The sequence below is a fragment of the Elephas maximus genome, chromosome 16, assembly GCF_024166365.1.
Source record: "Elephas maximus indicus isolate mEleMax1 chromosome 16, mEleMax1 primary haplotype, whole genome shotgun sequence".
Taxonomy (NCBI): domain Eukaryota; kingdom Metazoa; phylum Chordata; class Mammalia; order Proboscidea; family Elephantidae; genus Elephas; species Elephas maximus.
In genome coordinates, this window is record NC_064834.1 from 56683847 (window position 1) to 56711097 (window position 27251).

General features: G+C 41.3%; 1 protein-coding gene across 1 annotated transcript in view; it reads left to right on the forward strand.

Moving 5' to 3' along the window:
• SORCS3 (sortilin related VPS10 domain containing receptor 3) overlaps positions 1 to 27251 on the forward strand; it is a 673703-nt gene that overhangs the window by 571114 nt on the left and 75338 nt on the right. Inside the window, exons 10-14 of the mRNA XM_049856137.1 lie at positions 2207 to 2353; positions 3866 to 3968; positions 9665 to 9741; positions 12632 to 12723; positions 25504 to 25611. Of these exons, the coding sequence (XP_049712094.1) occupies positions 2207 to 2353; positions 3866 to 3968; positions 9665 to 9741; positions 12632 to 12723; positions 25504 to 25611 (527 nt within the window). The remainder of the gene's footprint in view (positions 1 to 2206; positions 2354 to 3865; positions 3969 to 9664; positions 9742 to 12631; positions 12724 to 25503; positions 25612 to 27251) is intronic.

A 27251-nucleotide genomic window follows, 5' to 3' on the forward strand; every position in this document is an offset into this window, starting at 1 on the left:
CCAAGAAGCAATTCAGTAATAATGTAAGGGCCCTGAACTCTCCAAATACAAATGGAAAGTGCTCTGGTTGTTCAGATGGGAGGGAGATTGCTGTGTAATTATGTGAAACTTCAGGAGAAATGCCTTCAGAGCTGGAGATGGACTTCCTGGAAATCTATCCTTCTATCACCTTTTCAGTCCCCATTCCAATGATTTTGGTCTCAGAATATGTGGGACACATAGCAAATGCTCATCTGAGTGGTGGAGCTGTCAGTGGGGAAACATGGTAGTGATAGCTCCATCTTCTGAGCATGCTCATTTGGAGGAGCACAAGAGATGGCTGAGTGGCAGATAATTCAAGCAGTAATATATCCTACTAGGAGGCAGGGGGTGGGGGTGGCAGGAACCACAGAAACAATGGGTTATGGCCCAGAGTCTGACCTGTCTATTTTCTTCCAGGAAGTGGACAGCAAGGCCCTGAGTACATGTTGGAGAGAGGCCAGCTGGCTTGGGGGTGTCATTCTCTGCTGGTCAAGTAGAAAAGGCACTGGCTCCGTGGCCAAAAAAAAAACAAAAAAGCCAAAAGCCCCCCCCGCCCCCCCCCGCCCCGGGCATAAAGTTCTAGAGAAAAACAGCCTTCCTTCTCTGTGAGAAATGATTGGCCATCAGGTTTAAGAGAAGTGTCTTTCCAGTTAGTTTTAAAGACTGAAGTGATCTCAGGGCCTCATAGCCCCTGGGTGAGCATATAAGATGCCAGCCTTCCTGAAACAGGAACTGACTTTAAGCAGTTAGGGCAGGGGGGTACATCTGACACCACTGCCTCCCCCAGTCTTGACTTCTCTCCTTACCCTACCCTCTGTTTATGTTAGTAATCTAATCAGTGTCATTGTTGGCCATTTGTCAGATTATCTTGGTAGTGTCCTTCCCAGATAATTCTATTCTCCTCCTGACGTTCTTTGTCCATATTTTGGCTTATTTTTATTTGGTTTGGCATTCTCTTTCAGGACCAGTCAGGTTACTGGAAAAAAAAAATTTCATCAACTTAATGTCGTTAAAAAAAATTCTCTTTTGTGAAACTCTCTCCTACTTGTGTTCTCTCAGAATTCTGTTAATAAACCTCAGCTAACCATGTCCTCGGTTTTTTTTCTTTAACCATGGTCCTCGAAGGATAGGAGTTATACACATTAAAATTTTGAAATATCTGAGTATTATACAGAAAACCTTCCATTCAGCCTTTTGTTTATGTATATTTAAAGTATTTGAATCACCTCTCAGCTTTAGAACATACTGGAACTTCTATGAGAATTTAAGGGATATTTCTTTGATGTGGGGCAACGTTACTCTGATACCTGTTCTCATTGCTCAGCATGTCATTTTAAAAGAAATAAGTTTGAGTCGAATCTGCACTTACCCAAGAGCCCTTCTGGGTGATAAATCTCTTTTAATTCTCTAGCTACTTGTTTTGTGGTAATGCTCTTCTTCCTTCAAAATATCAAGGGTATGCAAATCCCAGTAAACTGGAAATCCTGGCAAGAGTTCTCTGCATTATCTCATGTATCCTTTATCAGCCAACTGAGGAAGGAAAGTTAGGACTCGTTTTGCCTACTTAAAAGTGACCATTGGCCTGGACCCAGGGATGATATGTGAGTTATCCAAGGTCAGACAGTGAGCTAGTGGTATGGTCAGAGATTGATTGCCAGGTCTCCATGCTGAGTTATCTGGCCAAAAAGATCTACCTCACTACTAATTGAGATGCCTGACTTCCATCATTAAGGATTATCCTTTGATACCTTGAAAACCTGTACACAAGTCCCCCCTGTGAGAAAGCACAGATTCTCTGGGAGGGGTAACTCCTTTGGCTATTATCAACCACTCCCACCTCAGTGAGAATGTTGATGGTTAGTTAAGGGTAAGGTCCTTTGGAAAAAAAGTACAAAGACATGTATAAGGGGAAAAGCATATGGGTTAGAGGGGATGGAACTTCTGGTGGTATGTAAGGTACAGAGATGAATTTATTAAATTTTTTTTTTTTTTTTTTTGCTCAGAGACCACAGGGCATATAGCATTTCTCACCATGTTCTTCCTCTTTGTCTTTTTTTTTTTTTTTTCTGTACCCCAACACCCTGGAAAATGCTGGTGGAAAAATGCTGAGGCTTCTCCCAGGGCTTCTCCAAACTACATGCTTTTTGGCCCGACATGGTTCTCCATCTCTCGCCCTTTTTCCTAGGTAGCAGGTATCAAAGGGATATTCCTGGCAAATAAGAAGGTGGATGACCAGGTGAAAACATACATCACGTACAACAAGGGCAGGGATTGGCGCCTCCTGCAAGCCCCAGATGTGGACCTGAGTGGGAGCCCAGTGCACTGCCTGCTGGTCAGTTACCCAGCCTCAGTTGAAGGTCACAGGGCAGGCTGGTTACTGCGGATGTCACATCAAGAGCTTTCTTCAATCAGGGGATCTTATGATTTTGACCACTGCTGGGCAGGGATTTCCTACAACTCCCAGGACATTGGTCCCAGGACATACTGCCACACCAATTGGGCGGGAAGTTCAGTTGAATTTCCTAGGCTTTTACTGAGAATCTGATAAGTACTCAGCTCTGTCTAAGATGAAGAAATGTATATGAAAGAGAACCTATGTTCAAGGATCTCAGGCAGGGCTCAGTAGTGGTAACAAAGCTGTTAACTGATAATGACATAAACAGTTTGATAAGTGCTTGACAGAGGTCAAGGTAAGCAAAGGTTGCTTTGGAAGCCTAGGAAAGGTCAGGTTGGCATGTCCAGTGGGACAGCTGGTTAATCTGTCAGCATTCCCAAGGTTACTGCTGCATGGAATATTGTGGTAGACACTGTGGAGACACAAGCATGTATAAGATGCTATCCCTTCTTCTCTTGCCCCCAGATGCTGCAATTCTAGGTAGGGCAGGAAGACAGTTAATTAACAAGATAATTCACAACTTCAGTGACCTCTTAATGGAGACCTATATATGAAATTATTTTAAGGTCCCATAAATTCTTGTTTCCTCTGAGCCAAACATTGCCTTTTATCACTTATTAAAACAAGTTTATTCCAGACAATAAAACTGGGGAATAGGACAGAGGGGCTTTCCTCTTTTGTGGTTTTCAGTCCAGTGCCATATTTCCTCGTTTGCTTTGGGTGTTAGGAAGCTCAGAGACAAAGGGCTGCCTACCTTGAGGAACTGGTCACAGCATGATCTTATTTTTATTTATTAAATAAGATACATTTCTATGAGTCCAGAGCCCCTTTTAAGAAAGCCCCAAACACTAAGGGGAAAAATAAGTAAATAAATAAGACAAACTTACATGAGTTTCAGATCAGCAGTTTTAAACATTTTATGTGAAATTATAAACAGGAACCCAACGCATAAAACACATAGGAACCAAGCCAATCTGGTGGAAGAACAGAGTAAAGGGCCTAGAGACTGTTTCACTTAGTTTCCCCTCTTTGCCCTTCCCAGTGGCCCTTAGTGTTCCAGGAAGCACGTTTGACACCTGCTGCTCCTGACAATAGATGGTCAAGGTCAGATAGGGGAGAAAGTCAGTGCCATCCTGGGACAAGGAATGATCAGAAAGGCTTCATAAGACAGACTGTGAACTGGACCTTGGTAGATGGGGCGAGGGTGAGGAAGAGAGTGGAAGGTCTACAGCTGTGGATGGGAGTGAGAAAGGAATGGGCCTATTAACGGTGCGCAGGGCAGCTCCTGGTGTGAAAGTACTAGCTGCCTCGGGTAGCGATGACTCCTGCCCACAATTAACTGTGCATGGCTTATTACCCAATACCTTGCTGCCTCTGGGTGCTAAACTGGGTGGGGAGGTGTGTCAGGAGTTTCCTGGAATGATACTATTCTCCTCTTTTTCTTTTTAGCCCTTCTGCTCCTTACACCTGCATTTGCAGATCTCTGAAAATCCATATTCCTCTGGGAGAATCTCTAGCAAGGAGACAGCCCCAGGACTTGTGGTGGCTACAGGTAAGGAAGACATTCTCTTAGCTTCTTCCTCACTCAGGCCTTCTGGAATAAGTTTGTTACCTATTTTTGGAGCATGCACCCATTTGGGCATCAGGTGAAAGCTATAGGCAGGCACTCTCCCTAGAAAATAGGTGGAGTTCATGGATCCCCAAAGCCCACCCTTGCATCCCTGGCTAAGAACCTAGAATGCAGAGGGCTGCAAACGTTTGTAACTTCTACGTTAATGCACCATCCTACATACTCACGAAACAGTCCCCAGGGTTTAGTTAGAGGCCAGAGTTCCTCTCAGTGTAAACTGACTGACGGGAAAGATTGTTTGTAATAGGGAATTCTCACTTTACAAAAACATGATATATGAACTTCCTAGCTCACCAAATGTAAGTTGGGGTCACTTTCTCTTTACACAGAGGATTCTTGTGTAAGCATTTCACCCCAGAGCTGTTTTTAATCAGAAGGTCTCTGGTGCATGTAAAGGTTTGTTTACACCTGATTAACCACTTGGCTGTGAGCCTCGGGGAAAGGGCAGAAAAAGTTAAGGTTCTATTGTTGAAACCTCTGTCCACTGCACATCAATCAGAAATGAAGATAAAGCAACTTGGAAATGAAAATGGAAGTCTCTGGGGGACATGTGCTCTGAGTTGCATGTGTTTGATTTACATACACCTTTTCAGGAATACATTGATGGCATAAAGCAAGGCAGGCTGCTAATCTTAGAAGTTAGAGACCTGGTGTTGGGCAGCCTTTTTTCTAATGAAAGCAGATAAATTCACAGTAACGTTCAGAGCTGGTACATTCCAGTTTTTTTTTCTCATCAACCTGAAGTTCTAAAGTTACTGCTGCAGCTACTGTTCTCCTAGACATGAGGTCCTTCTTCAAGCCACCAACAGTGATCACCAGTGACCAGTCACTCTAGTGAGGTTGACTGGTAGCATCACTTTCTGGTCAACTCCTCTCAACCCATATGAATGGGATCTGCCATGTTTAACACCGCCTGCCTCGGGGAGCCCAGGACAGGGAGAGATGAGGGCAGGCGCTGTTGCAGTTCTCAAGGCTTGGGGAGTGGTCGCCACACTCCCTAATCTATGTAGGATGGACCTCCCAACTCAGGAGCTGCTGCATTCCCTACTTTTCCTAAAGATCTATAGTAGGCCCTGGGCTGGGGTTGAAACAACACTGGAAAACAGCAATAGGTAACAAAAGTTAAGATGATTTGAATGCTTGCTATGTAACCAGGCATTGTTCTATGTGACTTAATCACTCTGAACTTTGTTGTTTCATTGGTAAGGTGGGAATAATAGTATTAACAGAATGGCAAAATCAAATGAAACAATGAATGTGAAGTGCTTAGCACAGTGCCTAGGACATATTGAATGCTCAGTACATGTCACCTAGCATTATTAATATTACAGATGCTAAAACTGTTCTTCTTGCCTCAGAAGAATATAGTTTCCTTCTCTTTTTCAATAGAATCCATAAACCATATGCTTATACTGCAAGTTTCAGCTTCTTGTCTGTAAAACAGAGTTGTTTTCTATGCTATGGGGCTGTTTTAAAAATTAGAGATGGAAGGGAATGTCTGTGTAACCCAGTCAAGCACTCAGGGCCTTAATGGTAGCTGTTGTTACCAGCATTTGCCTCTAAATTAGCCTAGAGCTTGTTGTTTTTAGGTGCTGTTGAGTTGGTTCTGACTCATAGCAACCTTATCCACAACAGAAGGAAACACTGCCTGGTCCTGCCTATCCTCATAGTTGTTGCTATGCTTGAGCCCATCATTGCAGCCACTGTGTCAGTCCATCTCATTGAGGGTCTTCCTCTTTTTCACTGACCCTCTACTTTACCAAGCATGATGTCCTTCTCCAGGGACTGATCCCTCCTGACAGCATGTCCAAAGTATGTGAGATATAGTCACGTCATCCTTGCTTCTAAGGAGCATTCTGGTTGTACATCTTCCAAGACAGATTTGTTCATTCTTTTGGCGGTCCATTGTATATTCAGTATTATTCACCAGCACCACAATTCAAAGTCATCAATTCTTCTTTAGTTTTCCTTATTCATTGTCCAGCTTTCACATGCATGTGAGGTGATTGAAAACACCATGGCTTGGGTCAGGTGCACCCTAGTCCTCAAGGTGACATTTTTGCTTTTCAACACTTTAAAGAGGTCTTTTGCAGCACATTTGCCCAATGCAGTGCACCTTTTGATTCCTTGACTGCTGCTACCATGGGTGTTGATTGTGGATCCAAGTGAAATCTTTGACAACCTCCATCTTTTCTCCATTTATCGTGATGTTGCTTATTGGTCCAGTTGTGATGATTTTTGTTTTCTTTATATTGAGGTGTAATCCATATTGAAGGCTGTGGTCTTTGATCTTTATCAGTAACTACTTCAAGTCCTGTTCACTTTCAGCAAGCAACGTTGTATCATCTGCGTAACGCGGGTTGTTAATGAGTCTTCTTCCAACCCTGATGCCCCGTTCTTCTTCATATAGTCCAGCTTCTCAGATTATTTGCTCAGCATACAGATTGATTAGGTATGGTGAAAGGATACAACCCTGATGCACACCTTTCCTGACTTTAAACCATGCAGTATCACCTTGTTCTGTTCAAAAACTGCCCTTTGATCCATGTACAGATTCCCCATAAGCACAATTAAGTGTTCCAGAATTCCCATTCTCTGAAATGTTATCCATAGTTTGTTATGATCCACACAGTCGAATGCCTTAGCATATTCAATAAAACACAGGTAAACATCTTTCTGGTATTCTTTGCCTTCAGCCAGGATCCATCTGTCACCAGCAGATGATATCTCTGGTTCCACGTGCTCTTCTAAATCTGGCTGGAATTTCTGGCAGTTCCCTGTCAATATACTGCTGCAGCCACTTTTGAATGATCTTCAGCAAAATTTTGCTTGCATGTAATATTAATGATATTATTCGATAATTTCCATGTTCAGTTGGTTTACCTCTCTTGGGAATAGGCATAAATATGGATCTCTTCCAGTCGGTTGGCCAAGTAGCTGTCTTCCAAACTTCTTGGCATAGATGAGTGAGCACTAGCGCCAACTCTTTGTAAATTAACAAACATGCAGACATTCTAACCAAGCTCTTCCTATTGAAGATTGTCTACATGGGCATTTAGGGACTGAATATGTTCAGAGAATGAATCGTCCTGAGCACATCTTTTCTGTCCCTTTGCCTGGTAACCATCTTTCTTGTCCTTATCATTAGCATCATTGCTTTCACAGCCCATTTAAATTGACAGAAGATATTTTAAAAAACAGACTGTACCATGAACCTTGAGTTCTTGTCATTATGCTGTTGTTGTTGTTGTTAGGTCCCATTGAGTAGGTTCCAACTCATAGCAACCCTGTGTACAACAGAACAAAACACTACCCGGCCCTACACCACTCTCACAATCATTGTTATGCTTGAGCCCATTGTTGCAGCCACTGTGTCAGTCCATCTTGTAGAATGTCTTCCTATTTTTCGCTGACCCTCTACCTTACCAAGCATGATGTCTTCAAGGACTTGTCTCTCCTGATAACATGTCCAAACTGCGTGAGAAGAAGTCTCACCACCCTTGTTTCCAAGGAGCATTCTGGCTATACTTTTTCCAAGACAGACATTATGGAGCCTCTAAAATCCCTCTAGTTGAGCTTTGAGAAAGAGGCTTAGAATGTTTGTGTAAACAGCTCCCGAGAAGTATAAAAGGTGATGAGATGGATCCTAAGAAGCCACACCAGAGATGGCAGATTCATAGCTTGGGGCAGGGGTGGGGCTATTTCTCTACCTCCTTCTCTGTCTAACACCTTTGGTAGACTTTACTCATCTGGTACCACATTCTTTTGTTGAATCCACATATGGTCTCTGAATCCTTCTTAGCACAAAGCTCCAGAGAACCACCACCAAACAACTATAGAGTTGACATTCTCCGCCCCATTCTTCTTTTCATTGTTCATCTTTGTTTTCCAAACACTGCTTCTGGAAAGTTGAATTCTGCATTCCAGGCAGTTCTCTGCAGAACTGTTCACCAAGTATCTCTCCACTCCACTCACATCCACTGCCTGAGCCCTGAGCCCCAGGGTTATTTTTGGAAGCCTGAGTGTCAAAACAAGTTGGCTAGCTGTGTGCTCCCTAGTGCTGATGGGAACTTGACAAGCTGTAGCCTGGTTTTAATTTCTCATTTTGAAGCATTAAATGTCAGGAGCTCAATTAACATTTTCATTATTGCATTTTTATTGTGCTCTTATTTAGGCTACAGATGTGTGGGAGATAACATTCCCTTCCTACTATTTTTCAAAGAAAAAATATCAGCCAATATAGTAAACTCTTACATGTTTAGGGTACCTTCCTGGTTCTTAGTACCTCCCCAAATGTGTATCAGTATTGGGACGTGATTTAATCATTTGTTCATTCATTTATTCATTCTACAATTATTTATTGAGAAACTACTAAGTTTGCAGCATCATTCTAGGCCCTGGGAGGGGTGGTGTCCATTGGGAAAGCTGGAGAAATATACATAGGCTGGAAAATATTTACCACTGTCTTTTTAATAAACTTGACCACAAGATGATAAAATGAAAGGGGAAGGAAAAGAAGAGGAGCGAGAAGAGGGTATGAAAGGGTGCAGATGATAAGTGTGGTCAGTGTAGGCATGAATCAGGTGACTTCTTCCATGCTCGATGGCCATGATATGCTAGGTATGGTCACCTTAATCTGGCCTTTCTATAATTTAGGTTACATGTATGTACTATTTTGTCACTATTCATTTCCTAGAGCTTCTATAACAAAGTACCCAAAGTAGGTGATTCAAAACAACAGAAATTGATTCTCTCATACTTCTAAAAGCTTGAAGTCCGAGTTCAGAGTGTCAGTAGAGCCATCCTTCCCGCTATGGGAAGAGCCTTCCTTATCTCTCCCAGCTTCGGGTAGTCCCAGCATTCCTCAGCTCATGGCAGCATAACCCCAATCTCTCCTTCCTCTTTCATACAACCATTGTTCCTCTGTGTCTGTCTCCGTGTCTCTTCTCTTTTATAAGGACACCAGTCATTCTGGATTAGCTTCCACTCTATCCAAGTATGACCTCATGTTAACTTTGCTAATTATATCTGCAAAGATTCTATGTCCAGATAAGGTCATGTTAACAAGTACTTGGGGTTAGGGCTTCTATATATCTTTTGGGGGGACATAATTCAACCCATAATAGTCACTCATCTGCCAAGCACTCAAGCTTCGGTTGGAAAAACACCCACAAGCACACTTGCATACGGCCACCAATTTTTCTCAGTCTAAATTCTACATGAGGGGGGAGGTGCCCTAGGCCCAGCTTCTCCAAGCTTCTACTACTGCTCATTCTCTTACTCATACTGCTGTTTCTACTCTTACCACCATGAGGAGACACCTGCCATAGGCAATTTTAGAGATTATTGGTAGAGAGCGAATAGTTCAAGAGATCCAAGCTAATCAATATTCAGTTTTTTGAGTCTTAGACATTAGAGACACAGGGTGATATTCTTGTCATACTATTTACTTTTTTTCCCCAATATTGGGCTTTTCTTCCTGCTGAGTTTTTGATAAGATAGCAAGAAAGAAACTGCACAAATCAACTTTTGCTCTCTGCTACCCACCCACCCCCAGCGCCAAGTATATTTAATCTGTAAACTGCCTGACACTTTCACATGATCTGCTTATATTCCAGGCAACATTGGCTCGGAACTCTCATATACTGATATTGGTGTGTTCATCTCTTCCGATGGAGGCAACACGTGGAGACAGGTAACTGGGATGATTCAGGGACAGGGAAGAGGCATTTAGGGCAGGTTCTGCCAACATCTTCCCTTCCTGTAGATTCTCAGACACATTGTGCAAGAAAATTGAAGCAGCTGTTCAGTTTGGTCCATTCAAATGGCAGATGAGAGGGACAGTGGGGTAAGATGGGACAAGCACTGGGCAGGGAGTAGGAAGAATTGGAATTTCCCCAGTTTGTCCATTCTTTCATTCATCAATACCTATTGAACAATCACCATATGCTCAATACTATGCCAGTTGCTGGAGATACAACCGGTAAAACTGTTTCTATCATTAATGTGCCATGAGGTCTTGGCAAGCAGGTCTGTTCACTTTTCTGGGTTTGTTTCTTTATCCACAAGATGATGGGGTTAGAATATTAAAACTGGCAGAGGGATGGAGGTCTGTGGTTGTTTAAGTATTATATAGACCCAACCTTAATTAAGTATGAAAGAGCTTAATAGATACATGGCTACATGAAAAATTAATTCAATTTTACAAACATTTGTAGCAGTGGTATCAGAACTTTCTGTGATGATGGAATTGTTATCTATCCCATGTGGCTCTTGAGCACTTGAAATTTTGCTAGCGTCACTATATTTTTAATTTCTTTCTTTTAATTAATTTAAATAGTCACATGTGGATGCTGTACTGGACAGCAAAGAATTATAGAATGTCAGCTAGGTATCAGGGACAAATCTGGGGAGGCAGTCAAATACTTTGGAGTTTATCCCCTCAAGGATCTCAAACTTAGGTAGAGCAAACAGGTTCATAAATAACCACCTATATTTCAGGTCAATAATATTATTTTAGTGCCATCAGTAGCATGCACAGCAAAGGAAATAACTGATTCTACTGGAGAAACTGGGAAGGTCTTCATAAGAGGAGGTAACATTTTACTAGGTCTTAAGATGAGGAGGTTTCTACCCAGGGAAGAGGAGCACTGAATATCTTGATGATCAAAGTGAAGTCACCATCTGAAATCTAGTTCCTATTTGGATCCCTTGGTAAAGATTATCATCACCATAACCAGTATCATCATCACATTCACTACCATTGCCACTCTCACCACTGCCACTATCAAAATATTTACCAAGCACCTACTAGACACAACGTATTTTAAATACTATAAGGCTTATGAAGAAGAATAAGTCAGGTTCCTGCCCCCAAGGCCGTAATTAGGTGGATGGAAAACAGACATATAAATCAATACATGCATTTGAAACATAAGATAACCTATTACAAGTACCAAGTGAAGCTGGAGGCTGGAATGCGAACTCATCTGGTACAGAAACTCTGAGAAAGAGAAGTTTCCAATGGACAAATAATTGTCCCTCCAAATCAAGAAATAATTAACCTGGTCAGGCGGCCACTACAACGTCCCTTCCTTTGTGTTGTCGCTAGTTAGGTTTTCTTTCCCCTTTTACCAAACAGCTGAAGATTCCACTTTTCACTCCAGCACTGGACTGGGCAAGAGTTAGAAGTGGCCAGAATAATAGCATTGAGAGGAAACTGAGAGGTTAATAACTTTCCTCTCCTCCCCAGTGCCAAGGCACTTCTTCAGGCCCTGATCCACAGGCTCCAACCCAGCATCTACAGCATGTGGCCTGTCCCTGCGTCCTTCTTTGAGCTCTTCAGAGAAAATGCTAGTGTTGCAGGTCCAGAGTCTGTGTTTACATTTGAAATATAATTGAATCACCCTTAGTTTCTTTGTATGGTGATACTCACCATTTGTACGGGACATTTTTTTTTCCTTGAAAGGTAAAAGTGAAAAAGGAAACCAATTGAGAGGTTTAGGGCTAAGAAACCACTTACTCATCTCTATAGTGTTCCTGGGGAATATGTGTAGGAAGGCCCATTTCTCATACCTCCTCTCATTTAAATCTGCCTATACCTTCTTACCCCTTTTAGCCTTTATAACTTAACCCACCATCCCAATCTCTCCATCCAGGTCTCAAGAGCCACCATCAGTGGTTAAGAGTTAGAAGAATTCTCTAAACCCACTTTCCTTCAGAAGATCTAAAATTTGGGGTTGGTTCTTTTCTGAAGGAGAAATATTTTTCCTGATTTAGGTTGGACATATGAAAGTCATGTCTAACAGAATTACCGGTACATGTGAGGTTAAGTCCTGAAGTTCTCTTAACTCAGAACCTTACATCATAGTAGGTACTCAGAAAATTCCCAGGAGTAGATGGGTGGATGGATGACTAAATGAGTGAATGAGTGGGTGGATGGATGGACAGGTAACTCGCAAATGGATGAATCAAAGAATGAATAAATTTAGGTTCCTGGAAGTACTGTGCTCCAGAGAGCATTTAGAGTAAGGATCCACAGGTAACATACTTAGGTCTTCATCCAACTTGCAGAGGAATGTAGGAGGTGGTGGCTAAGTCTGGGAACTTAGTCATCCTCTTGCATAATGTCTAGGGAAATTATCTTACAATTTCCTAGATAATTTATAAACAACATTATAAGACACAGGTCATTTAATAATTAACAAATATCTGAATTGATGAGGAAGAAGAAAGGGCCAAGTAGTAACTTAGTAGAATGAAAAGATGGGGAAGCTTCTTTGAAGGCATACTTCCCTCTGGGTCATCTAGTTGACCGTGTACCTTCATGTAGTGCCCTGGTACGCAGTACGAGGAGAAGGAGTCCTGGAAATGCCATCTGAGGGCCTGGGGAAAGTTATTTATTCTCTGCAAGTCCATTTCCTCATTTATCAAGTGGGGATAGTGATACTTGCCAAACTACCAATAGGGTTGTTGAAGGCTCAGAATCTAGATGAAACAATGTGTATGAAAGACTTTGTGAAAACTGTCAAGCACTATGCAAATGTAAGGTGTTGCTATGATTGTTGTTGTTGTTGTTGTTCCAGATCTTTGATGAAGAGTACAATGTCTGGTTCCTAGACTGGGGTGGCGCCCTCGTGGCCATGAAACACACACCTCTGCCAGTCAGGCATTTGTGGTAAGGACAGCTCCCTACCCTATTAATGAACAGCTTTTTAGTGGAGAGAGTTAGGACAAGTTATTCTGCATGGTTTTGTACCCATTTACTCATTGACTCACCCATCCATCCATCCATTCATCTATCCATTTAATACCCATCACATCATTTAATTCTTAGGTAGCAATAGTAGGTCAGATAATTTCGACGGGAAGGTATGATGAATGGGATTGGGTAGTAGGAATGGGTGATCAGAAAAGGCAGAAAAGAGCCAAGTTTAGGAATACAAAATACAGAAGATAGACATTACTAGAAGGGGGAGAGGATTTAGGTGCATGTAGTGGATACTGAGTTTAGTTCTAGATAAGGTGAATTTGGAATGTTAGAGCATTCAAGCAAAGATGACCACTAGCTGTCAGATATATTCATCTAAAGATCAGGAGAGATACCTGAGTTGATGTTCTAGGTTTGGGTATCATCAGTCATTAGATGATAGTTAAAGACATGGCAGTGGGCTCGATGCCTCAGGAGTGTGGGTACAACCAGGAGATACCAGTGATTGCTATGAAACACTGGCCAACACCAACATACAGACAAGAGCAGAAGAAATGGAACAGACTAAGGAGAAATTGCCAAAAAGATAGAACGATAACCCAGAGGGAGCGTTGTCATGGATGCTGAAGGAAAGGGGTGATAAACATCAAATTCTACAGTAAAGATCAAATCAATTGTGGGGTAAAGAACAATTGAGGGTTAAGCAATATGGGATATCACTGGTGATCTTTGCCAGAGTGGGTTCCAAAGAGAGGTGTAGTTTAATGTTAAATTGCAGTAGATTTAGAAATGAATGAGAGAAACAGCAAAAAAAAAAAAAAAAAGAAAAAAAGGCAGAGATGGTGTAGATATTACTCTTCTCAAGAAAATAGATTATGGAATGTAAATTGAATATGTATATGTTAGACCCTGGATTGGGAGCAAAGACCTGAGTGAGAAAATATGTTGATGATGATTATAGTGATGATGATGTTGTTTATGTTTTTGGCAGGGCATGGATGAATCTTGTGTATGCTTATATCCTAAATGGAAAGAATTTTAGGATATTCTTTCATCAAAGTGAATATTTGAAGTTAGAGGGTATGTGATCTAGAGTACAGTTGGTGGGATTGGCTGTGGGCAAGGGGTTGGACCCTGGCTGCCCTTGATTTTGGGAGACCAGACCTTTTAGAGTAAGAGTTTTACTAGGAAGCATCAGAGTGCAATCAGAAAAATGTACAAAATCCAAGCTGCAAAACCAAGCTTCCTTGGGTGCCAAACCCAAGCTTCAGCCACCTGGCAAGGATTTAAGAAGGCTCGGCTCAGTTTGGAAACCCTGGTGGCGTACTGGTTAAGTGCTATGGCTGCTAACAAAGAGGTCAGCAGTTCAAATCCACCAGGCGCTCCTTGGAAACTCTATAGCGCAGTTCTACTCTGTCCTACAGGGTCGCTATGAGTCGGAATCGACTCGACGGCAGTGGGTTTAGTGGGTTTTTGGCTCAGTTTAGCCATCTGTTAGGTTGAACCACATTAGCTTGCCATTTTTATAGGTCAAAATGGTCCAGTATTGTCAGTTCCTTATAGCTCAATCTCACATGAAATTGAATGGCTATACTTACCACTATAACTATTTTGCAGAGATTATGAAAATAAACTTTTAAAAGATGCGTGGAGCCGTTTGTAAGAAAGGCACTATACCAACCCAAAAATAAACTTGTAGTAGTCCCCAGTGTCATTGTTTACTAACATTTTACTACTAATTATGTGACTTTGTGGTAGCATCAGAAAACTAGAATTACCAGGTAGTAATAATAGCCATATTGACTATATGCAAAGGCATTTGACTGTGTGGATCATAACAAATTATGGATAACATTGCGAAGAATGGGAATTCCAGAGCACTTAATTGTGCTCATGAGGAACCTTTACATAGATCAAGTGGTAGTTGTTCGGACAGAACAAGGGGATACTGACTGGTTTAAATTCAGGAAAGGTGTGCATCAGGGTTGTATTCTTTCACCATACCTATTTAATCTGTATGCCGAGCAAATAATCCAAGAAGCTGGACTATATGAAGAAGAATGGGGCATCAGGATTAGAGGAAGACTCATTAACAACCTGCGTTATGCAGATGACACAACCTTGCTTGCTGAAAGTGAAGAGGACCTGAAGCACTTACTAATGAAGATCAAAGACCACAGTCTTCAGTATGGATTGCACCTCAACATAAAGAAAACAAAAATCCTCACAACTGGACCAATGAGCAACATCATGATTAACAGAGAAAAGATTGAAGTTGTCAAGGATTTCATTTTACTTGGATCCACAATCAACAGCCACGGAAGCAGCAGTCAAGAAATCAAAAGACGCATTGTGTTGGGTAAATCTGCTGCAAAGGACGTCTTCAAAGTGTTGAAGAGCAAAGATGTCACCTTGAAGACTAAGGTGCGCCTGACCCAAGCCATGGTATTTTCAATCGCGTCACACGCATGTGAAAGCTGGACAATGAATAAGGAAGACCAAAGAAGAATTGATGCCTTTGAATTGTGGTGTTGGCGAAGAATATTGAGTGTAGCATGGACTGCCAAAAGAACGAACAAATCTGTCTTGGAAGAAGTACAACCAGAATGTTCCGTAGAAGCAAAGATGGCAAGACTGTGTCTTACATACTTTGGACGTGTTGTCAGGAGGGATCAGTCCCTGGAGAAGGACGTTATGCTAGGCAGAGTACAGGGTCAGCGGAAAAGAGGAAGACCCTCAATGAGGTGGATTGACACAGTGGCTGCAACAATGAGCTCAAGCATAACAACAACTGTAAGGATGGCTCAGGACTGGGCAGTGTTTTGTTCTGTTGTGCATAGGGTCGCTATGAGTCGGAAACGACTCAACGCACTTAACAACAACAACAATGATAATTGAGGCATTATTATATTCCAAGCACTGTTCTAAATATTTTAAACTAAATGATTTATCTCATATAATTCTTAAAACAACCCTATGCAGGCAGATATTCTTTTTCGCACCCATTTATAATGACATTGAAATGTAGAACATACTCAATACCTTGCTGGAGGATACACAGCTAGTACCTGCAGCACCAAGTAGGGTCTCTGTCATGGGTGTTCTTCTATTTCAATTGCTAATTTTCTAGGTTTGGTAACAAGCACAAAGAGGCTGTGACATGGTCCCTGCCCTCTAGGAGCTCATAGTCAAGATAAGGAGTTTAGACAGTGCACACATCACTGGAAATCAAAGCCATACCTGTGAAGGGATGCTGGCTATGTGCATTCCTGGGATACCAAGGGAGGATGGAATTTGGCCTGATGTGCAAGGGCATCTTCCTACAGAAGGAGGAACGATGGCTGGTCCTTGAAGAAAGGAGTCAGGAGTTGGAGGAGCGATGGGAGGCAAACCAAGGGAACAGAAAGCTCTGAGCAAAGCCTGGAATGTAGGAAATGTAGGGAACCTTGAGAAGAGTATATTTGGTTGGAGCCACGAATGAGTAAATAAAGATGAGTAGGACTCAGAATGCCTTAAACACCAGTTAAAGGAATTTACGTTGTGTTTGTAGGTACTTTCTTCTATCAAGACCCACCTTCTCTGTGGGGGAAGAGCTGTTTCTACTGAGGACTGAATAGGATTTGTGCTCATGGAAATGACAGCTCGAGTCTTTAAAAAAAAAAGTTTGTTTTTCAACCAAGAAAGGCAAAGTTTTTTATCCCCTATGCATTGGATCATTATGTTCTAAGAACCAAACCCCTTGCTGTCAAATCAATTCTGACTTGCACCACTCTATAGGACAAAGTAGAACTGCCCCACAGGGTTTCCAAGCCTGTAAATCTTTAAGGAAGCAGACTGCCACATCTTTCCCCCAGCAAAGTAGCTGGTAGATTGCAACCACTGACCTTCTTGTTAGCAGCCAAGTACTCAACCACTGTGCCACTGGGGCTCCTTCTGTGCTCTAAGAACCCCACTTAAACCTCAGTGAAAGATTTGAGAAATATCCCACAGAGATATAACGTAGGTAGTGACGTTTCTTTCACTTACGCCCTGGGAGAAGGAGGTTGGCAGCCCTACCTTATATATGACCTGCCTGCCCTTTCTCCTTGGTTGTGGTTGGGGGCCTAGCACCTACTTAGTGGCTGATTTTTAGAACCTCTGCACAGAAAATTTTCTTGTGGTGAGAAAAGAGGAGATTGTTTTGCATAGGAAAAAACACCAGTTGTTTCTGTTTCCTTTTGGTGGTAAAAGAGGAGAGTGCATTTGACATGGAAGGAGAACATGGAGCTGAGGGTCCTGGGATGGTTATGGCTCTGGCGAATCTTGGCAACTTTACATCTGGCCATTCAGACTGTTTTACAACGACTTCTCTCCAGAGACCTGCTCAATTCCCAAAAAGGCACTTGCCTGGGAGTGCCTGGAGGAGAACCATCCAAGTTAGAAAAATTATTCAGTAGCCATTCAGGATACGCAAGTAGGATCAAATCATGCCGTTCGAAGTTACCAATACCAAGTTTGAGTTTTCCCTTGCTGCATGTACTATCTCTCACTCTTTTTTCTTTTTTTGGCAAAGATTTCTGTATGACTCAGAAGAAATAACTGCATTCTGATTAAATTTCCTCTTATAATAATGACAATAATGATATTACTACCATCCATTTTTTTTGTCTACTCCAATGTACAAAGAATTAAAGGTGATTTTTCAAACTGAACTTGTGAGATGGCATTATCTCCACTGAAAGGATGTGACACTGTCATTTGTTGCAAATGTTACAAGTGATTCCCTGAGCTTGACTGTGACTTCTGCTTATTGGCCTATCTGTGAATGCCCTTGTCTGAAATAATTCCTGCAAAGGGTTAAATGGCAGCTATTGGGTGTATGTGGTAGGGAACAACAGCAATAAGGACGACAACTCATTCAGGAATTCTCCTTTGTGCGTCTTTCTCAAAGGCTAAGTGAGTGTTGTATAAGGGCTTAACTCTTGTCTTTCTCATCAATGTTTCCTTACAAAAATGTTGACTCATTTGTCTCCTGCTTACGAAATATAAGTTTGTGAGACTCAAACGTAGTTTCTTTATCGCCAGTAGCTTCTAATTAAGTCACAACCTCCAAGGTAAACAAATAGCTCATTTTAAGTAGAAGAAATGTTAAGTATAGTTGTCCCTCGGTATCTTCTAGGGTCTGGTTCTCAGACCCCCGTGGATACCAGAATCCTTGGATGTTCAAGTCCCTTATATAAAGCAGCATACATAGTTTTTGCACATAACCTACACACTTCTTCCCGTATACTTTAAATAATCTCTAGATTACTTATAATACCTAATATAATGTAAATAGTTATTATACAGTACTGTATTGTTTAGAGAATAATGACAAGATGTGAGGTGAACAGTGCTCAAACGATGAATGTTCCAGAGAGACCAAGGATCTGTGAGATGGTGGGAGGCTACAGCAGGGTATGTCTGCACATCACTTTATTCTATGGATTCAGCGTAATGTTCATCGAGTGGCAAATTCAAATTTCGCTTTTTGGAACTTCTCCCCACCCCGCCCCAAATATTTTGGACCCGAGGTTGGTTGAATCTGTACATGCAGAACCTGCGGATGCAGAAGGCCAGCTGTAATCAGTTCATTGTTATTTTCTGTTGTGGATTTCAAACTGACATTATTTCAAATGCAGACTATATGTATTTGCATGGGAAAAAGATAATGGTCTGCCCACTCTCACACAAAGGTATAGTGGCTCTCAAATTTAAATAATAGCTACATTGCCTTTCAGAGAAAATAGAAATCATAATAGAAAAGCTGGGGAAACTTTAGCTAGGCTAACAAGGCATGCTGTTTCCAACAAATTGAAATGATTGGTAGCTAGATATGCATGAAGATGAAACAGCATACGAATGAACCCATCTATTTGTGACCATGCACATCTGGATGCATACGTATTAAAACCTAAGTGTTATTGCAGTTAAGCCATCCATCTAGTATTACATTTGTCCCTTAGAAGCATTAGAGTGAATGAAAAATGGGGCCCCACGGAATGCAGTGCTTCAATGAAAACACATACTAGACAGCACCTAATTGGCAGGTAGCCTGGGGTCCTACTATTTGCTTAGCCCTGATAGGCTGTCAGTGTCTCCTTTCAATGGGATGTTCTTGGAACAGAAAGGAAAACATCACCTGGACTTTTGTGCTCCTTTGTTCTTCTATAAATGGTGGTGGGCACTGGTGTTCAGAGAAACATTCCGATGGAAACAATAGTTTCCCAGATACATGCCTCTGAGAAGCAGAAGAGCCTGTGCTATTCTGAAGAACTTCCAGGTGGCTAAAATGCCACCACCTTGTACATTTGAGATTAAAAAAAAAAAAAAAATGGAGCAACACAACTCACCAGAGGCAAGAATATTGATTCTCAGTCACCATTACAATTCTGGGGTGAGGGGGCGGAGAGAGGGGGCACTCGTATTTTTCTTGGAGGATTCTCATTTCAGTGTCATATCTGAGTATCATAAAGTTATAGATACATGGAGTAGGGAGGGTCTTAGAGGTTATGCAGCCTGGCGTGTATATACCTCTGTGACACCCCAGAGTGTCTCCCCTCTGCACTAGAATGCCACCAAAAAACCAAACCGAGCCTGTTGCCATTGAGTCCATTCCAACTCATAGCAACCCTATAGGACAGAGTAGAACTGCCCCATAGGGTTTCCAAGGAGCACCTGGTGGATTCGAACTGCCGACCTTAGCTACTACACCACCGGAATGCCACAGTGCCGAGCAAATCACAAGTACCCAAAAAAGTGAGCTCCCATCTTGTATAACAACTGTAGTTGTTAGAAAGCTTTTTTTTTAATGCTGAGCTGTAATGAATCTACTTGTGATTTCTGCCTGTTGGTCCTTGTTTTGCTGCCTGGATCTATGCAGAATAACTCTACTCCAGATTTGAACACAATTTTGGGAATCATACAGCTGGAAAGGACCTTGATAGATTTATCTATGTTCTGGAAAATGACCAGCTATGCCACTCAAGAAAGCATTTGTACATTTGTTTATTCCTTACATTTTTATTAAGCATCTAACCCAAAAACCCAGTGCCGTGGAGTCAATTCTGACTCATAGTGACCCTATAGGACAGAGTAGAACTGCCCGCACAGAGTTTCCAAGGAGCGCCTGGCGGATTCGAACTGGCGACCCTTTGGTTAGCAGCCATAGCACTTAACCACAACGCCACCAGGGTTTCCGTTAAGCATCTACCAGTTGGAATTGACTTGACAGCAGTGGGTTTGTTTTGGCGCCTTTTTTTTTTTTTTGGTTTATTTATCCAGCATTAGTACAGGTGCTGGGATGAACAGGACAAAGTATTTGGGAGTTTACATTATTGTGCACAAATATTTGACTATATGCTTTAGAAGAGTCAAAAGAATGGACTTTTTTTTCTCCTTTATTCTTTTTTTAATTGATATTTCCATGTATCCAACTACATTCTCTTTGATTTCACTCATTCTTTTTGATTTCACATTACTCATTTTCAGTAGCCAAAAATGTTAGGTGCAGTAGAGTCGATTCTGACTCATAGCACTCCATGCAACAAGAATACAACTGCCCCATAGGGTTTTCTAGGCTATAATATTTATGGAGAGCCCTGGTGGCACAGCGGCTAAGAGCTCAGGCTGCTAACCAAAAGGTCAGCAGTTCAAATCCACCAACCGCTCATTGGAAAACCTATGGGACAGTTCTACTCTGTCCTATAGGGTCACCATGAGTTAGAATTGACTCCATGGCAGCGGGTTTGGTTGTTTTTTTTTTTTTTTTTTTGCCCCCCTCTTTACAGGAGCAAATCACCAGTTCTTTTCCTGCAGAGCCACTGGGTAGGTTCAAACTGCCAATCTTTGGTTAGCAGCCGAGCACTTAAACACATTGCACCACCAAGGGTCCTTAGTCACCAAATAGAAGTTAAGGGGGGAAAATAAAAAGCTACCTCATTTAAAAGCTTTCTCATTTAAAAAGAAACGTTTGCAGTGGCAATTAATTCAGTCTTAACCTATTTGTCCCTAAACTGTCTTCAATTCATATAACCTGTGTCTAGGACAATTGGTTTTTTTCCTTTTAATCACATTAATTGTTAAATTTTCTCAGTGATTGAAGCTGAACATAGCATTTAGGATCTGGTAGAAGGCTGCTTTCTCTTTTTACACGTGTTGTCTACCTGTGAGCACATTCTAGACTCACAGTGGCTTGACTACCTCTCACATTCATAAAAAATATTTAACTCATGATTGACAGTGACCCCAGTTCCTTTTCAGGTTTATCATTAGCTCATTTTTCTCCAGCTGTGGGCCTTTTTTCCACTAAGCATTCTGCTTTAAATTGGCCCTACCGTGTAAGTGACTTCCGTATCAACATCCTCAACTATGATCACTCCCAGGGGTGGATTATCCAATAGGCAAGGTAAGCATGGTGCTTACCAGATCATCTCTCGTGAACAATTTCATATTTGTTCACCATATAAAAATTTTTCTTCTAGGTATGGCTGGCATTTGTCTCTCTCCCAACCCTATAGCACCCTCCTAAAGAATCTAAGTCTCTTTTCAAATTTTCAATCCCTAGCAGGGACAGATTACCCAGTAAGGAAGGTAAGCACAGACTTAATTGTGCTTATTTTACTAATCTGTAGTGAACAGTTTTCACATGTTTTTGTGGTGAAAAACATGTGAAACTGTTCACTACATAGTAAGTAAGCACAAGTAAGCCCATGCTTACCTTGCTTATTGGGTAGTCCACTCCCCAGAAATCTAGATCCATCCACTCAGAGGTCTCCTTGAGAGTGGACATGGACAACATGGACATCTACAAAGCATCTAAACCTTGGCATGGACCAAAACATGAACAAACAAACAAAAATCCTTGCTCTTCCTGTTCTTTTCATTTCCCTCTGACAGTTGCTTAAGCAAAAAGTCCATGTCCATGATTTCTTTCTTTTGCTGACCCTACCTATATACATCCCATCACCAAATCCTGTTGACTCCACCTCTAAAAAGATCCTAAATCATTCCATCTCTTTCTGTTTACACTACTGTAAACTTTCTCCAGTCCCCATCTTTCACTTGGTCACTTATAGTCACCTCATCTGGCATCCAATTTGGACCTCAACAATCCATTCAGCATAGAGAAGTAAAAGTTATTTTTTAAGGTTTAAATCAAATCATATCTTTCCCATTTCATTTTCAGAAAAGGTCCTTTATGGTCTGACTCCTTTTTTTTTTCTTGACTCCATTTCCTTTTATTAATTCTCTTTCCCACAAAACTCTAAGTGCTGACCATCTTTGTGTTCTTAAACAGCAACTTCACCTCACGTTAGATCTTCCTCTGAAGTGGCCCTCCTCTTGATCTTTGCATTTTTAGAAGTCCCTAGGTTATTGTGGTTGGCTGATGAAAGGTTGAAGGTTTGAGCCCTTCCAGAGGTGCTTCGGAAGAAAAGCCTGGTGATTTGCTTCCAAAAACTCAGTCACGGAAAATCACATGGAGCACAGCTCTACTCTGACACACTGGGTTGCCATGAGCTGGAAGTGACTCGTTGGCAACTGGCTTTTTTATTATTACCATTCAGATCTCAGTTTAAATGTTAACCTCCTCAAAGAGGATTTCTTAAAATTTTTAACACAAAGTAGCTGTTCCCTCGCTATTATATCCCTCTGTTTAAATTGTCTTCATGACAGTTATTTCTAACTCAGATTTTGGTATTTATTTACTTGCGTATCTGTCTCCTCAAACTAGAATGTAAGTTCCATTGAAGCTAGGACTGTACCTTTCTGTTTATCATTATATCTCTACGACTGAGGTCACGGCCAGGCCAGGCACATAGTAGGCATCAGTAAATATTTGATGATGAATTTCGATTGAATGACTTTGATTCTGTAGTCCTATCTTGTCTCTATGAGACGTCAGTTTGGATTTTATCCCTGTCTCCCTGAGTATTGGCAATCCTGCCGATTTCAGTTTCACCTGTGGACCTAGTAAGGCATTCCAATACCTCTGTTGTGGGCATTAATGACCTATTGAACTGAGCAGGAGAAGGTGGATCTTTTGGGGATTCCATTCAATATGGTTACCTCAGAGTGCTTTCAAACTCCTAGTTATCAAAAAGAATAGCTCTCACAAACAACAGGCCATTCAGATCCAAATAACAGCCTTTCATCTACCCAAGATATTACATTTTCTAATGAAGTATTTTTTGGAGTTCCTTTAGAGAGTTTTTTTTTTTTTTTAACTATTCCCTCCGCCTGAGATACTCAAGTGTTGAAAACTACTGATCTCAGAAAGTCACCCAAATAGCACCATCCTGGGCCTACAGGTGGTATATTGACCAAAAATGAGATTCACAGGATTCATTCCTTACCCTGGTTCAGATTTGTCCCCTTGCTTGCACTTACCTTATGTCAGCCCTGGACTTTGCTTTTGTATACGCTATATTTCCTACCTAGACTTGGGCATTTCTAATTTTTTTCATTAGGTATCTGCTAAACCCATCTAGCCCTTGATTAAGCTCCTTGCATATGAATTCAGTTCATATAGCAGGCCTGTGATCTTCCACCATTCCTCTTCACATCTTGGGCTTAACTTTGTTTTGGAACCTCCATCTCAGGGCTGGAAAGTTCTGATGGTGCCATCTTGTCTTCTCTGTGGTACCTTCATTATGTAATGGCTGCTCTCTGCCCTGCCTAATAATGACAATGTTATGAAGGCTTCTTCTTTCCTGGGATGCTGGTGGCACTCCAACTTTGCCCTGCTAGTGCTAATAATTGACCTTCTTCAGTAAGAAAATTCTGAGAATTAGATAAGGAGATGGGGCTTCAACTCACTTGAGCTTCTGCCTTTCAGCACAAGAACAAATATCTCCAAAGTCAACAAAAACAAATGAAATTAAACTAATGCTTCCTTATCTTCTGGACTTACCAGCCAGAGTTAACTGGTTAGTGTCCATAGCACACTCTGAAGCCACTATGATTATTTTAGGAACATGACAAGAAAGGTAAAGTCTATTCTCAATCACTTTGTGTTCACATTTGAAGGAAGAAACCCATTTCCAAGAAAAGCAATTCAAACCTGTCCACCTTTCTTTGGGCCAGCTTAGATGATTATTTATCCTTCCAGCCTATTAAAAAAAAAAAAAAATGCTGAAATAACCAGGTCCTTAAAAGTCAGGACAGAATTTGGTAATTTAGAAACCCATAGAAACTTTTATGACAAGCTGTCTGCTTTTCATTTGTGGACATGGACCTAGGTACACCATGAATACCAAAATTGTTGTTTGAGATGCTGGTGACTTTAGTTGGGTAGAGAGATCCACTTTATTAATCAGCATATTGGGGAAGAGTAGATAAGACAGAGAGACAGAGACCAAGAGTTTGAGATCTGCAGAGAGGTAAGTATGCAGAGAATGGACTGAGTAGATTGACTATTGATGGGGAGAGAATCTTGCATCCAGGTCATGGATACCAGTTATAACTACTACTTGAAAAAATTATTAGATGGTTTAGGAGAGGCCATTAATCGTTTCTTATTTTTTTAATTTATTCATTAAACATTTGTATAGTATCAACTGTATACCAGGCATTCTGCTAAGTATTAAAAAAGTATTAGGAATGCAAAATAAATGGTATGGTCTTTGACCTTCAAATCCTCATGATTTCATGGGAGAGGCAGACACTTTTTAAAAAAATATATGTAATATAAGAAGGATTGTAATAAAGACAGGTACATGGAGGGAAGGGGTCATTTAATGAACAAGATACATATGACCCCTGAGCACTGGAGCTTACCATCTTGAATTGAGGGACTGAAGATCAGTTAAGAAATCACTGCTCAGCACTATGAGAAGAGAAGGCCTGGGTGTTGTAGGAACATATACAAGAGGCTCCTAATCCTGAGTGGTGGAATCAGAGAAGGATTAAGAATTAAATGGGCTAAGGAGGATCACAGAGGATAAAGCAACTAACTCTGACTTGGGGAAGAAAGGGTGTCAGGAAAAGCTTCCCAGAGGAGATGGTGTTTGGGCTGTGTCTTTTAGTTAAATCTGGAGCAGACAAGTACTTGTTAGTAAAAGTAAGGCAGGAAGCAGGCACTCAGAATGGCTCATATCTCTTCCACTAGTAGCAGTCCCTCTAAAGAGTTTCAGGCTCTGTATCCACAAAGGGCCAGGCTTTTCTCTAGCCATTGGATAGATGGTGGGAGAGTGTTGTTCAGAATATCTCAGATACTCCATGCCTATCCCTAGAAGCCCCTTAAAAGGGCATCAGAAGGGAAAATGATCCAAACATCCATTCTGAACAAATAGGAAATTGCTTTTTTAAAGGTTTGATCTGAAAGACACACACACACCCTCCTATAGGGTACACCCCACAGTACTCAATTTATCTGTGTCAGAAAATCCAAGAGCTGAATTGATTACGCTATAAATTGAACCTCGGGTTCCATTCTGAGTACTTGAAACATGACACTCTATCCACTAAGCCCTCCTGCTTGGGTTTTTTTTTTTTTTCTAATATGTTGAAATATTTCTACAGCTTTGGTGCTGTCTCTGTCTGGGCCAGGAAATACATTTTTGATCAAATCTCATAATAATATGAGGGAGATGTTGAAGATTAATGCCTCTTGATAATCCAAACTGCCAGAGAATGAGATACAGAAGAGAATTTAATAACCTGAAAAATGGTTGCAAAGGAGCATGGTTTTATTTTCAGCTGTCTTCCATGTGCTTGTTTCCAACCTAGGGTGAGTTTTGACGAGGGCCACTCCTGGGACAAGTATGGTTTCACTTCGGTCCCTCTGTTCGTCGATGGGGCTCTGGTGGAAGCAGGAGTGGAGACCCAAATTATGACGTGAGTACTTCTTTTGTTGTGGTAGAAAGGAGCCCAGAAACCTTGGTTCTCCCTCCTGCATGGACACGGATTTCTCCCGGCAAACCCTACACCAGGGCATTTCAATTTCTGGGCCAAAGTTTCCTCATCTATAAAATGGGAATATTTATGCTTGCACTTACCAACTCAAGAGGCTACTGACGTGATTAGAGAGGCTAGGTTTCTCATTGACAAGTTTCAGTTTCTGATGGGATGTAAAGTATTACAGCAAATTTCCATTCGTCCCAAACTTAGGCAAACAGAGAGCTTAAGTAAGTCTTTCTATGTGCTTTCTCTCTTTCCAAAACAGTACAGTAAGGGGATAAGGGCAGGGATAAATGGGGCCAAGCAGTCAACATACTGAAATCAAGAAATATTTTTAGGGGAAAGTCTAGAGATTTGTGACACACGTATACATATGCCACACAGTTGTTGTTCCAGTGCAGATTAACTTGCTGTGAAATGTGTACAGTCCTTTACAATGAGAATAGATGGTCGGGGTGTAGATCTTAAAGCTGTAAAGAGCCCTGAAGTACTTTGTGAATATAAAAGAAAAGAAAAATTTCATCCGGTTTGCTACAAGTGTATCAAATTTTAATTCCTTGAATGTCAGTCACCTGTGTTGTGTACGTGCACACGTGTGTATATAAGGGGGTATAAGAGGGTGGCCTGTACCAGCCAGTACTGTTCCCCACCTCTCCCACCTCCAACTGACTGGAAGGCCTTATGCCTTAACTTTTCACTGGATGGAATGAAGAAAGTCCGCTGGACAGAATTTGGGGAATTTATTGTGGGGTTGGCACCAAAGGGTTCATAGGATGCTTCTGTGTTAAACTGGGGGAAGGGTGTGGTCTGCTTACTCAGTGGGACACTGTTCTTTTTTTCTTTTTGTTTTTAATAGCTTGATTCAGTCTTTTCCCAATAAAAGACTGATGGGCTTTGAAGAGGAGGCAAATATGAGGCAAATGACTAGTTCCTATGCTTTATATTTTTCACAGAGTGATCAGTTCAAAATCTTTTGGCAGCCTCCTCGTACCAGACTGGACCACTTTGTCTCACCCCTTTACTTTCATGCTCTTATCCAGAGGATTGACAGGCCACTGGAATGACAGAAAGAACATGGATGGATGGATGGATGGATGGATGGCTGGGTGAGTGGGGACGGACAGACGGACGGATGGATGGATGATAGGTAGAGAGAGAGAGAGATAGTGACTGTGTATATATGCAAAAGTGTGTATGTATGCACACATATACATAGAGCGACAGACAGACAAACAACAGAGAAACATTGAGAGATAAATTCCTAGGATCTGGGATCCTGGCAAGACCTTTGTAAAGTTGTTCTATAGTGTTAGGAAAATATTTTTATTGTACCTATGAGTTGGAATCGACTTGACAGCAGTGGGTTTTTTTTTTTTTTTTTTTTTACTATGTGTTAGATAATGTTGTAGGTGAAAAAATCAGGGCAAAACCCCTGCCCTCATGCAGTTTGCATACTAATACGTTAAGTAAATACGCTAAACAAATGACTCTGCCAGAATAATTTGCTGAGATTCGGATTTTATTAAGAATTCCAGGAAGCCAGTGATGTTCAAATAACCACTTTTTTTTTTTTTTTA